Source organism: Phyllobates terribilis, unplaced genomic scaffold, assembly GCF_046119375.1.
Source record: "Phyllobates terribilis strain yellow unplaced genomic scaffold, ASM4611937v1 Scaffold_1__5_contigs__length_1240528914, whole genome shotgun sequence".
Classification (NCBI taxonomy): Eukaryota; Metazoa; Chordata; class Amphibia; order Anura; family Dendrobatidae; genus Phyllobates; species Phyllobates terribilis.
Window position 1 is genome coordinate 69968223 of NW_027362761.1, and position 15009 is coordinate 69983231.

Genomic DNA, 15009 nt, shown 5'->3' on the forward strand with positions numbered 1-15009 from the left:
CTTCCTTCTGCCATCCAGGCCATGAAAAACTGCGACTGATAAGTCTCTTAGTCTCCGAAACTCCTGGATGACCTGCCAACCGAGACTCATGACACTCCACAAACAAATCTCTCCTAAAGGCTCTAGGCACGAACAACCTCCCATGGGGAGTGTTAGATGGAGCATCATCTTGAGCATTCAGAATCCCATTCTCCAAATCAGAGTTCAATGCCGCCACCACAACTCCTTTCTGCAAAATGCTCTCCTCCTCCTCGGCACCAACAGTAGGAGAGAAGCTGCGAGATAAAGCATCGGCTTTAACATTCTTAGTACCAGGGATATAGGTAACAGAAAAATGAAACCGAGAAAAAAAAGTGCCCACCTAGCTTGACGGGCATTCAAGCGCTTGGCAGCATCCAGATAGATCAAATTCTTATGATCTGTGAAAACCTGAATAGGAAATCTAGCGCCTTCCAAAAAATGACGCCAATGTTCAAACGCGAGTTTAATAGCCAGCAACTCCTGATTTCCAACATCATAATTCAGTTCTGTTTCCGAAATTTTTTTCGAAAAGAAGGCTCAAGGATGTACTCCACCCTCGTTCTCTTGAGACAAAATTGCTCCGACCCCCACTGATGAAGCATCGACCTCGACCAAAAAAGGCTTGGTCTCATCAGGCAGCATAAGGATAGGGGCAGAACTGAACCTCTCTTTGAGATACTCAAACACTTCAATGGCCTCAGTAGTCCACTGGGCCGTATTCGCACCTTTCCTGGTGAGATCCGTTAGAGGTTTAACAATTACAGAAAAATTCTTAATGAATTTCCTGTAGTAATTGGCAAAACCCAAAAATCTCTGTATAGATTTCAAACCAACAGGCCTAGGCCATTCCTGCACAGCCTGAACCTTCACAGGGTCCATCTCAAAGCCCTCGCTGGAGACAATGTAGCCCAAAAAACTAATTTTCTGCACAGTGAACTCACATTTCTCCAGCTTAGCAAAGAGTGAATTATCACTCAATAACTGCAAAACTTCACGTACACTCTGCCAATGGGACTCTAGATCTGGTGAATAAATCAAAATGTCATCCAAATACACAACCACATTCTTACCAATCAAAGGTCTCAGGATGTCATTAACAAGGTTCTGAAAAAATGCAGGTGCATTGGTAAGACCGAAAGGCATCACCAGATTCTCAAAATGACCTACCGGAGTGTTAAAAGCAGTTTTCCATTCATCACCCTCCTTCACACGTAACAAATTGTATGCCTCTCGGAGATCAATTTTTGAGAACCACTTGGCTCCCACTAACTGGTTAAACAAGTCAGGAATTAACGGCAATGGGTAGGAATTGCGCACAGTAATCTTATTAATTTCACGAAAATCCACACATGGACGTAAACCGCCGTCCTTTTTTTTAACAAAGAAGAATCCGACTGCCACAGGCGACTTAGAGGGTCTAATGTGACCAGCAGCCAGGCTAGTCTCTATGTACTCCTCCAGGCCTTTCTTTCAGGGATAGTCAGATTAAACAAGCGACTTTTGGGAAGAATAGCACCCGGAACAAACTCAATAGCGCAATCATAATCCCTATGAGGAGGTAAAACTTGCGACTCCTCCTCCGAAAAAACCCTCCAAAAATCTTGAATAGGTACTGGTAATTCCCCTTTTTCCACAGCCGCAACGCGACCATTACAACATTTATCATAGCACTTCGGACTCCAAGACTTAATCACATTAGTAGACCAGTCCAATAAAGGATTGTGCAGTTTTAACCAAGGCAATCCTAGAACAACTAGAGAGGGCAAATTATCCAAAACAACCAAGTCCAAAATTTCTTGGTGAACACCATTGATAGTGAGAGGAAATGCAGCAGTCATGTGAGTTCTACATTTCAAAGGAGTGTTATCAATTGCAACCACAGAAATAGGAGATGACAAAGGTTTGGATTTCAATTTAAGTTTTTCCAAAAACCCTTTATCAATCACATTAAGTGTTGAACCACAATCCACAAATACCTGAAATTCAATCAAATCTCCCTGCAGAGTAGTACTCCCAGAAAGGAACACTCCTGCAGAGAGTAAACAAGCTATACGGACGTAACTGACCTTTTTTTTTTCTTTACTTAAACAACGCTCACAATACTTAATCAAATGATCAGCTTTACCACAATAAAGACACAAACCTTCGGCGAATCTCCGATCTCTTTCTTGAGAGCGGAGTGACATCGCCCCAACCTCCATTGGTTCTCCGCTGTCAGAGCAGATTTTCTGGAAACTAGGACCTGAAGTTACAGGAGTTTTTACATCATTGACCCTGGACCTTATTCTCCTGTCCACACGAACAGCTAACTGCATAGCTTCCTGCAGAGTCTCAGGTGCAGGGAATGCAATTAGCAAATACTTAACCCTTTCACCCAGACCAGCAAGAAATAAACATTTCAATGCCGAATCATTCCATTTAACTTCTGAGGCCCATCTCCTGAAGTGTGTGCAATAAATTTCAACATCATCTGACCCCTGATTCAAACGTCTAAGTTCTGATTCAGCAGATGAGATTCGATCAGGATTGTCATATAATAGCCCCATAGCAGAAAAAAATTCCTCAACAGAACTTAAACACGGATCATTAGGTTGGAGAGAAAAGGCCCACCCCTGTGGTTCATTGCGCAAAAGTGACATAATAAAACCAATGCGCTATGATTCATTCCCAGAGGACCTTGGTCTCAAACGAAAATATAACAAACAAGCATTTTTAAAGGAAAAAAAAGCTTGCTGTTTACCATAAAAAACATCAGGCAGTCCTACCTTTGGTTCGACAAAATGCGCTCCAGGACAGCTACTCACGTGTTGCTGAAGCTCGGCCACCTCCAGAGACAATCCCTGCAGGCGTTGAGCCAAATCCTGGTCGGAAACCATACTGATCCCCGAATTTCTTTCCTTTTAGTTTTTTTTTTGGGCTGGGCTTACTGTTATGATCTGCAACATAAACTAAGGAAAGAAAGGGGAAGGCTGTCCCTTCAGTAAGACTAAGCTGAATCCCTAAAATGTAGCGGGCAGTCTGTTCCTTGTGAACAGACCCGCCTACGTCCTCGGCTAGTCGAACGGAGACCTATAGAATAAAGGGAGGGGTCCCTAAAAGAACTAAGGACTGGGATAAAAATGGGACACCTCCTAACAGAAGTTGTTGCAGAGCAAAAGACAAACAGACAAAAAGTACTAGAGGTCCCAGAGGACCAAGCGAACTAGACAGAGATAGGCACCGAAGCACCTGGCTAGAGAGACAGGCAAAAAACACTGAAGTCCAGCAAAGCCAGAAGGGCAGAGCTGGAATATATAGGCAGCTGGTCACGTGACCGCAAAACACAAGATAGCAAAAACTAACGGGAGGGTTCTAACACTGACCTTAATCCTATTGAGCATCTTTGGAAAGAGCTGAAACATGCTGTCTGCACAACTGGAGCAGTTTGGTCATGAGGAGTGGGCCAAAATACCTGTTGAGAGGTGCAGAAGTCTCATTGACAGTTACAGGAATCGTTTGATTGCAGTGATTGCCTCAAAAGGTTGTTCAACAAAATATTAAGTTAAGAGTACCATCATTTCTGTCCAGGCCTATTTCATCAGTTTAATTTTTTTTTTAATTCTGTGGAAGCAGGGGTGAAAAGCAATGTCTGACTCTCATTTGTTCATTTTCCTAGATTTTTAATTTGTTATTACTTTTGTCAGATTCAAGTTATTTCTGTGACCATTGTGGGTTTTTCTTTCATTAAACGAGGGGTACCAACAATTTTGACCACGTGTGTATAGGTCCGTAAATAAATGGGATTTGTAAATTTTCTTGCAAAAAATGTAAATTTGCTGCTAAACTTTTAACCCTTCTAACATTCTAACAAAATAAAAGATTGCTGAAAAAATTATTGTGACGTAAAGTACACATGCGGGAAATGTTAATTTTTAAACATTTTGTTTGGTACGACTATCTGCTATAAGGGCATAAAAATTCAAAGTTTGAAAAAAAAAATGTAACTTTTTTCAACATTTTCACCAAATTTCTGAAAATTTCAGAAATATAAGAAAATGTTATAGATCTAAATTTAGTACTAACATTACATGGCATGAAATAAACAGTCCCAGAATCATTGCAACATGTAGAAGTATTCCAGAATTATTACAACATGAATTGACACATCAGATTGAGAAATGGGGCTTGATCTTTAAGGCCATATGTGGTTCGGTAATAAATGAGTTATGGTACATCAAAAGGACTAGGCACTCAACTGAAGATTCAAATAGTATTTATTGACAATCCAAATTTTTATGTGTCTAACATTTCGGTCAATAACTTAGACCTTCTTCTGATGCGTTATATGAAAAATGGAAATAATAGTTCATAACAAATCTAAAGAAAGTGTCAAAAAAGTAATAAAATAATATACGTACAATAATAATGCGGACCAAACTTGAACAGACTGTTATGCTAACACAATTCAATGTCAACAAAATAACAATAGTTTCACATATGGAAGGAAACAGGCCACTAATATTGTTGAAGGAAAAGTATCTTAGTGGAGTAATTACCATTGTATGATACAATAGGTGAAAAATAAGAAAAAAAGCAAGAAAGAAGAAACATCAGTAATACCGAACTGATATAGATATGTCACTGTGCATCATTAGTATTTAACTGTAAAGTTAAATGGAAAAATAGTGGTTATATTGGAAAAAAATGTATATACTGAACATATATGGACCAGCTTAGCACCAGTATATCAACCGGTGTCCATAATGTAATAAATGGGGAGAGGGAGGAGTGGTCTGCATCTTCAATACTGATACAGTGAAAGTACAATATACTGTTGGAATAAAAACAAATACCTCGGAAAGGATAGAAATATATAAAGTATGAATGTCCAGGTGAAAGTAGATATAATATATAGAACATAAAAAGGCATTATAATTATACTTTCACTACAAAACACACACATAGGCGCAATATACAAAGCATAGAGCACTCAAAATGCACAAGTGATGTGTATAAAAGTAAATACAGATAACTGGGGAAACCCTAACTGAACAGAACTCACATGAATCATGAATATAGAAAAAATAAAGTACGACATTAAAGCGGTCTAACAGCTAAGGTGAAAGCGCTGAAATTAGGTCACTAAAGGCGAGTTAAGGGAAATAGATGTCAAATCCGGTCCGGTGGTGACGTTGGACTTCCGAGCAGAAGTCACATACAAAGGAGAAGCCGGCAGCGTATATACGGTCACCATAGAATCAAATCACTTGAAAGGAACTGATTGACAGACACGTCCTTTAATAGAGCCATTGATGTATTCTAAGAGCAAATTAAAAAAAATAAATAAATAAAAATGTTAGTGTGCAAAATAGCAATATCTAAAAATACTACAGTATATAACCTTTGTGCTGCTGTAATCATATTGACCCAAATAAAGTATTTTACCACATTGTGAACAGCGTGAAAAAGCATAAAAAATATTAGACAATTTCTGAATTGCTGTTTATTCATTCTGCTTCCCAAAAATCGGAATACAAAGCAATTGAAAAATATTATGTACTCTCAAATGGCACCAATAGAAATTTCAACAAATCCCGCAGATAATCCCCTACTCCGATCTATCATTTGTCAACTGAAAAATAGAGGCTTCTCACATTACTAGTAGTTCAAAAGATGCTGGAAAAGCAACAAGGATTCCAAAAACAATCCAGTATAATCCACGTGCTTAAAGTCAAAGGGCCCATCTTTTGAGGTATGCAGCGGGCCCCAACCACAAGTAACGTCAACTTAAAAGGGCTCACCAGGATCTAATGACTGATGAACTATAAACAACCCCTTTTCCCCCCTCCCCTGACTAGCTGAAAGCTGCTCCAGTGGCAGAATTAAGAGGTGAATGAGGGGAATACAGAAGCCCTGTACATTAGTGGCCACAGACAAGTACTGTGCTTTATCTACAATTGAAGTGCAGATTCAGTAGTGTTCAAATAATAGCAGTCCAATATGACTAACCAGATTAATCACTGTTTTTTGGTATAAATAATATTACCACACGTCACCAGTTGGTGCAATAGATTTTAAGGAAACCAACAGACTCAACATTCAAGATCTGCATGTTTTTGAGTCTGTGTGTTTGAATAATTAATTGAAAGGGGGGGTGTTCAAAATAATAGCAGTGTGGAGTTTAATTAGTGAGGCCCTTATTTACGGGTAAAGCCAGCACATGTTGCACATGCATTTCTCCTATAAAGTCTTAGAAATATGGATTGTTCGAGCCATTGTTCAGAATAAAAGCCTACTTTGACTAAAAAGTTGACTGGCAAGGGTAAAACTTTATCTAAAATGATCTTCAATGCTTTAAAATGGAAAGCAAAACCAGAGAGACATGGAAGAAAACAGAAGACTACCATTCAAATGGATCAAAGAATAGCCAGAATGGCAAAGGCTCACCAAATGATCAACTCCAGGATGATCAAAGACAGTCTCAAGTTACCTGTGAGTACTGTGACAGTTAGAAGATGCCTGTGTGAAACTAATCTCTTAGCAAGAAGTCACCCGCAAAGTACCACTGTTAAAAAAAAGACATGTACTGAAGTAGATACAATTTGCCAAAAAACATGATGATGCTGGCCTAAAGAGACATGGAGAAACATTTTGTGGACTGGTAAAAGTAAAATTGTTCTTGGGTCTTTGGGTCCAAGGGTCGCAGACAGTTCGTCAGACGACCCCCAAACTCTGCATTCAAGCCACAGTATACTCTGAAAACAGTGAAGCATGGTGTTGCAAGCATCATGATATGGGCATGTTTCTCTTACTATGGAGGCGGACCTATTTACCGCATTCCAGGGATCATGGACCAGTTTGCATATATTAAAATACTTGAAGAGGTCATGTTGCCTTACCCTGAAGAGGATATGCCCTTGAAATGGGTGTTTCAACAATATAACGACCCTAAACACACCAGTAAATGAGCAATATCTTGGTTCCAATCCAACAAAATTGAGGTTGTGGAGTGGGCAGTCCAATTCCTGGACCTTAAACCGATAGAACATTTGTGGGGTGACATCAAAAATGCCATTTCTGAGGCAAAGCCAACAAATGCCAAAAAATTGTGGGATGTAGTCAAAGCATCCTGGGCTGGAATAACAGTTGACAGAAGTTGGTTGACTCTATGCAACATGGATGTGATGCAGTTCTAAAAAAAACTGTGGGTATACAACTAAATATTACGTTAGTGATACACAGGAATGCTAAATACTCAAAAAAAAAGAGTACATATTGTGAGTTTGCAAAGAAATGCACACTGCTATTTTTTAGAACAGCCCAATGTTTATTTTTTAGTATAATCTCTTTTTATTGAAACAGAAATAGAGATCAACAGATATACAGTACAATAAGAAATGCAAATTTTAGTTGTGTTAATCAAAAAATGCCATCTCCATAACTTTTCTGATAACACTTCTAGACCTCTTATCCAATAATGAAACCATTACATTTTAATATGTAACCATACATGTAAACCGCTGTATATTTCAGTGATGCTGCAGCAAAAAAGAAACAAGAAGAAATAGAAAATAAGAGAATAAAAAAAAAGAAAGAGGAAAAGAAACCAAGAAGGGGAGAAAGAGAAGAAGAAGGGAGGGATTAAGGGAAGGAGGGGGGACAGGGGAACAAAAAACTGAAGCTCATTTAACTTCGTTAATTAGTCTCCAGCACCAATCCAGGTCCAGCCCATCAAGTCATCAATCTCTCATTCAAACAGCTTATGAAAATCCGATGAGTCTTGGAACAAAATCCAGATACTCCATATCTTCCTGAATTTGTCACCAGAGCCATTATAATCAGCAGAAAGTTCTTCCGTTCTGCAGATATTAACTATTTCATTGTACCACTCTGAAGTTTTGGGAGTATGAAGAGATTTCCAGTATCGTGGGATCACTGTAGGAGCAGCTGTTAGACAAAAACGTAAAATATCCTTTTTTGGGACCCAATTGATGAAGGCAGAATCTCAGGGCATTTTTCAACCCCACTTCCAGTGATTAAATAATTTGAAAAAAAAATTTCCCAAAAGGGCTTGATCTTACTACATTCCCACCATATGTGAAGCATGGATCCCTTTTACGATTCACATCGCCAACATGTGTCTCGGGCCGACGGAAATATGGTGGGTAATTTTACAGGATACTGGTACCACTTTGCCATAATTTTATAATCTTTCTCCTGCACATAACATGCGACCGACATTTTGTGTGTAAATAGAAATACTTTTTCCCAATCTGTTGAGGATATGGTTACTCCTAATTTCTGTTCGATGAGTAATGAAATTTTAATTTTTCTGAATTGCCTTTCTCTAATCAAGTAGTTATAAAGCAGAGATATTGTATGATTGCGAGGAGACTCCTGTAAGAACATCCTCTCAAAAGGAGTAGGTGTGAATTGGGGTGGAAGTGCCGTCCTCTGAGAAGATAGGAATGATTGTAACTGTAGGTATTCCATCCATAACAATTTTCTGAACGGGGTCATATTCTGTAAAGTGATAAATAGCGATATTTCACCATTTTCTATTATCTGAAAAAGACGAATGTCCTCCATAGCTCTCTATCCAAGAAAGGATTCGCGCATGTATCCAGGAGGAAAGGAAGGATTGGAAAAGAGTGGTGTAAGAGGGCTGAGTGTTCTGGAAGAATGGAGTTTTTTCATAATTGCATGCAAAACTTGGATTGTACTCATAGTCAATTCCGGCAAGCCTCCCACCAAGAAAATATCAGAGACAAGAAGACAAGGAAGATGCTTCAGAGGAATACCCACCTCCTCCTGCTCAATAATGACCCATTGCTTCGTTAAGGAATGGAAATACCAATTTAAAAAGCGACTTAAAATAGAAGCTTGAAAGAATATTTTAAAGTTCAGGAATCCAGCTCCACCTGCCATTTAGGGCGAGTTAATATTTGCATACCTATCCTAGCTCTATATTTACCCCATATGAGCCTAGATAATGCTGAGCGTTATTTACTGTAGAAACTACATGGGGGAGAGATAAGCACAGTTTGAAAAATATATAAAAAGCGAGGCAAGATATCCATGTTTACGTCGTTCATTTTCCCGAACCAAGATAGTCTCAGTTTACTTTATTTCATGAGGTCCCTTTGTGTGCGATCCAAAAGACTCTGGTAATTTAGGACACAAGAGTATTGAAGAGTCAGGAGAGATGAACACTCCCAGATACTTTATCGCTTCCGACTTCCATTTAAAAGGAAAATTGTCTGTTACTTGTTTGACTTCTTTCTGTGTTAACGATATATTCAATGTCTCCGACTTTGAATAATTTACTTTAAAATTACTCAGGAAACCAAATCTATCAAACTCCTTCATTAAAGAAGGAAAAGATGTCTGAGGTCGAGAAATATAGAGAAGGTCATCTGCATATAAGGCTGTCTTATAAGTTCTGGAAGCTATTGTAATCCCATTGATAGTACTATTTTTCCATATTGCGTTGGCCAAATGTTTCATCACTATCACAAATAGAAGGGGGGATAATGTACACCCTTGCCTGGTCCCATTCCAAATCTCAAAAGAAGAGGACAGCATTCCATTGACCCTAACCCTAGCAGTAGGGCCAGAATACAGGGAGAATATTAATTGTAAAAATCGTGGTCCAATTCCTATTTGGCGCAATGCTCCTTTCATAAACCCCCAGTGGACCTTGTCGAAGGCCTTCTCTGCATTGACAGATAGAAGACCCAGAGGTATGGAGCTTCTCTTAGCCTTAGAGATTAGCAACATGGTCTTTATACTATTATCTCTTGCCTCTCAGCCTTATACAAATCCTACTTGATCAGTATTTATAAGAGAGGGCAACAATGAGGCGAGTCTTTCTGCTAATATTTTTGATAATATTTTAATATCCACGTTTATTAATAAAATAGGTCTATAATTAGCCGTAATTGTAAGATCCTTAACTGGTTTAGGGAGAACACTAATATGAGCTTCCAATAATTGAGGGACAAAACATGTCTTATCATCTAATGCATTAAAGGTTTTGATCATTACAGGAGACAGCTGAGTTTTGAGGGACTTGTAGAATGCAGGGGTAAATCCGTCTGGACCAGGGCTTTTACCAGAAGGTGTGGAATGAATTGCAAGATTGACCTCTGTAGTGCCGGCGTCCCTGCCCTCTGCTAGGCAGGGACGCTGTTCCCCTCACCGCTCTGCTCCGTGCCCGGCGTCCCTCTCCCGCTCTGCTGGCAGCGCGCGCTCCTTCCCGGCCACTGTGCTTAGGGCGCGCGCCCTCCCTCCCTCTTAAAGGGGCCGCGCGCGCCGTCCTAAGGAGTCCCCGGCCAATGGCCGGAGGACTTTACCATATATAAGGCACCTCCTCCAAAATGGAGGTGCCCGAGCAATGTTGTTTGCACCTGTGTCTCACCTGTGCTTCAGCCCTCAGGTCCCGTTGCCAGTTACCTGCCAGATTCCTGCCTGATTACTTGCTACCTGCCTGCTAGTCTGAGGTCCGACGGTCTGCCTTACTAATCCTGTCAGTCTGTCTAAGGACCAGCCTGCCCGCTCACCTGGGAGCGCACATCAGCTACCTGCCTGCTTGCCTGTGGTCTGACGGTCTGCCTTCCAACTCCTGTCAGTCTGTCTATGGACCAGCTTGCCCGCTCACCTGGGAGCGCACATCTGCTACCTGCCTGCTAGCCTACCTGGAGGCTCCGCCGTCACGTGCTGTGACCACCTGCCTGTCCAGTGACTCCTGCCCGCTCACCTGGGAGCGCTCATCTGCTACCAGTCTGCTTGCCTACCCGGAGGCTCTGCCGTCACGTGCTGTGACCACCCGCCTGTCCAGAGACTTCTGCCCGCTCACCTGGGAGCGCTCATCTGTCGCCTGTCCGCTGGTCTTCCTGGAGGCTCCGCCGTCACATGCTGTGACCACCCGTTCATCCAGAGACTCTCGCCTGCTCACCTGGGAGCTCACGTCTATCTTCAGCCGCCACAGGTCGTACCAACCCTATACCTGGAGACTGCCCCGGTCACTTGCCGTGACCTCCAGCCCGTTCACTCAGAGACTGTCCCGTTCACTCAGAGACTGTCCCGTTCACCTGCTGAGACTTCCAGCCCGTCTTCCCTGGTCGCCACCCGCTCCTTTACAAGGACCGCCCCCTTGTATAGTAGCTCAGAGGTTCCGCCTCCCAGACCCGTTACAGTTTGCTCGGGCCATGGAACCCGGTGGCACCCAAGCTCTCTCGCTTTCGGACCTACGTCATGAACTGTCCCGTCAGAGGTCCCAACAGGAGTCCATCCTGAGTCATCTGCGGAATGTCAACTCTTTCCTGGACACTCTGACTGCTCCACCAGCAACCACCGCTAGTGTCATGACTCGCAGCCCGGCAGCGCCGCTGCCCACCAATACCATGGCATCCTGCCCCGGACCCCGGCTTTCTACACCTCCACGCTTCGGAGGCGACCCCGCTCAAGCTAGGGGCTTCATAAACCAGTGCACCCTGCACTTTGAACTATTGTCCCTCCAGTTTAACTCCGACCGGGCCAAAATTGCCTTCATCATGTCCCATCTCACCGGGGAGGCCCTGGCCTGGCTAAATCCTCTATGGGAGAGAGGAGACCCCCTGGTGTCCGACTTGCCTGCCTTTCTCTCGGCTTTCCGGAAAGTCTTCGACGAACCCGGACGGAAGACCTCATCCGCATCATCGTTGCTACGCCTCCGTCAGGAGAGTCTCACCGTGGGCCAATATGCCATACGGTTCCGTACCCTTGCCTCGGAGCTGGCCTGGGATAACGACGCTCTGGTTTCCGTCTTCTGGGAGGGTCTGTCCGGCCGTATTAAAGATGAACTTGCCGGTCGGGACATTCCTACCACTCTCGATGACTTAATAACTCTTGCCACCCGGATTGACCTACGGTTCCAGGAGCGTGCCAGAGAGGTCACCCGTGAGAGGAGGTTACCACGTCTAGCTCCTACTTTTCAGAAACCCGTCACTCCTTCTGTCTCTAACCAGGTACACCCCCCTGAGCCTATGCAGGTCGACCAGACCAAGATGGTCAAGACCCGTCAGGACTTACGCCGTGCCGAGGGGACCTGCTTCTACTGTGGCAGTAAGGAGCACCGGATCCGTGCCTGCCCGGAGAGGTCGGGAAACGCCTGTGTCTAGGTTCGCTCAGAGAGGTCCACCTAGACAAGAATAAATCCTCTCCATCCCTGCTGTTGTCAGTTTCTATCGTCTACGGGGAGAACCGTTATTTCGAACTGGCCCAACTGGACTCTGGAGCAGCCGGGAATCTTATTTCACAGTCCCTGGTAGAGAAATACCGCATCCCCACCAAACCTCTGGCTGTACCCTTGTCTGTTGCTGCCGTGGATGGGGGGCTCTTACCACACCCCATCCAACTCATCACCGAATCCATTACTCTGCAGGTGGGAATGCTGCATTCTGAAAGTATCTCCTTCCATGTTCTGCCTGGACTCTCTCACGCCCTCTTGCTAGGCCTACCTTGGCTCCAGAAACATGCACCCGTTCTTGACTGGCAGACCGGAGAAGTCCTTCGCTGGGGACAGGGCTGCCATAAGACCTGTCTGGTTCCCGTTCATCCCGTCCGTCCTTCTCCTACCCCAGCTAATCTACCTGGACTTCCGATTCCTTATTGGTCTTATGCTGATGTCTTTAATAAAAAGGAGGCAGAGACACTACCCCCTCATAGACCATACGACTGCCCTATCGACCTGTTACCTGGTACTTCTCCTCCCCGTGGGCGTATTTATCCATTATCCGCTGCTGAGACCCGGTCGATGTCCGAATATATTGAGGAGAATCTGGCCAGGGGATTCATCCGGAAATCTACCTCCCCGGCGGGAGCAGGCTTCTTTTTCGTCAAAAAGAAGGACGGCTCTCTCCGTCCCTGTATAGACTATAGAGGCCTTAACCAGATCACGGTGAAGAATAAGTACCCCCTTCCGCTCATTCCGGAGTTATTTGATCGTCTGAGGGGGGCTAGAATCTTCACCAAACTGGACCTCCGTGGGGCGTACAACCTGGTTCGTATCCGTCAGGGGGATGAATGGAAGACGGCATTCAACACCCGGGACGGCCACTATGAATATCTGGTAATGCCCTTTGGCCTCTGTAACGCTCCTGCCGTCTTTCAAGAGTTGGTCAATGACATCTTCCGGGACCTTCTCTACTCCTGCGTAGTGGTGTACCTGGACGACATCTTGGTCTTCTCTCCGGATCTCCAAACTCACCGGAGGGATGTTCGTCAGGTCCTGCTCAGGCTCAGGCAGAACCATCTCTACGCTAAATATGAGAAGTGCCTCTTTGAGCAGACCTCGCTTCCGTTTCTGGGCTACATTATCTCTCAGACCGGCCTACAAATGGATCCTGAGAAACTGTCTGCCATCGAGAAATGGCCCCGACCAGAGGGGTTGAAGGCTATTCAACGGTTCCTGGGCTTCGCCAACTATTACCGCCTCTTCATCCCGCACTTCTCTTCCCGGACTGCCCCAATTTCCGCGCTCACCCGTAAGGGTACTAATCCCAAAGAGTGGCCGCCCGAAGCAGAGGAGGCCTTTCTTTCCCTAAAACAGGCCTTCTCTTCCGCCCCGGTGCTGCATCGCCCGGACGGCAACAAGCAGTTCTTCCTGGAAGTTGACGCCTCCTCCTCTGGAGCCGGAGCGGTACTTACTCAAAAATCATCTTCCGGGAGAATGGTAACTTGTGGCTTCTTCTCCAAACTCTTCTCCTCTTCTGAGCGCAACTATTCCATAGGAGACCGAGAGTTATTGGCCATCAAGCTGGCGTTGGAGGAGTGGCGTTACCTACTCGAGGGGGCTCTTCATCCAGTAATAATTTACACTGACCACAAGAACTTGGCTTACCTCCAGCATGCCCAGAGACTTAACCCGCGCCAAGCCCGGTGGTCCTTGTTTTTTGCTCGCTTTGATTTTGCCCGGCTGACAAAAACGTCAAAGCAGACGCCTTGTCCCGATCCTTTCTGGTGTCCGATCTCGAGGAAGAACCTAAACATATCATCGATCCCGCCAGAGTAATGCAGGTGGCTCCCGTGAGTCTAAATCGTCTCCCTCCCGGTAAGACGTTTGTTTCAGTACCTGATCGGGAGAAGATCCTACACTGGGGCCATTCGTCTAAACTAGCTGGCCACGCCGGTCAGAAAAAGACCCTCCAGCTTATTGCCCGGCACTATTGGTGGCCTACCCTGCACAAGGACACAATAGACTTTGTTTCTGCCTGTGTGTCCTGCGCCCGCAACAAAGTCCCGAGACATCTGCCAGCCGGACGCCTCCTTCCGCTTCCTGTACCTGCTGCCCCCTGGCAGCATATAGCAATGGACTTTATAACTGATCTCCCCGTCTCTGCCGTTTGTACGGTCATTTGGGTGGTCGCTGACCGCTTTTCCAAGATGGCTCACTTTATTCCCCTGCCAGGCCTTCCGTCTGCACCCGAGCTGGCTAAAGACTTTATCCGCCACATCTTCAGTCTTCATGGCCTGCCCCTCCACATCGTGTCGGATCGTGGGGTACAGTTCACCTCACGTTTCTGGAGAGCCACTTGTAAACTACTAGACGTCACCCTGGACTTCTCTTCCGCTTACCACCCACAGTCCAATGGTCAAGTGGAGCGGATCAATCAGAACCTGACCAGTTACCTCCGGCACTTCGTTAATGCCCACCATTCTGACTGGGTGGATCTCCTACCATGGGCCGAGTTCTCTTATAATAATCACGAGAGCGAATCCTCCTCCAAATCCCCGTTTTTTGTAGTCTTTGGTCAGCATCCTCGGATTCCTTTTCCTGTCTCCACCTCTGTGGACAACCCGGCTGCGGAATCTCTCGTTAGCAAATTTTCCTCCATATGGGAGAGTACCCGGTCCGCACTCCTTCTGTCATCCGAGCGTATGAAAAGACACGCTGACAAAAAACGCCTGGATCCTCCACAATTTCGTCCAGGAGATAAAGTCTGGCTCTCATCTAAATATGTTCGACTG

At 44.4% G+C, this 15009-nt stretch overlaps 1 protein-coding gene across 1 annotated transcript in view; it reads right to left on the reverse strand.

The window, feature by feature from the left end:
* Positions 1-8413: 8413 nt before the first annotated feature.
* The window catches only part of LOC141266096 (structural maintenance of chromosomes protein 2-like), a 206799-nt gene continuing 200203 nt past the window's right edge, over positions 8414-15009 (reverse strand). The window contains exon 27 of the mRNA XM_073680173.1: positions 8414-8523. Within this exon, the coding sequence (XP_073536274.1) occupies positions 8414-8523 (110 nt within the window). The remainder of the gene's footprint in view (positions 8524-15009) is intronic.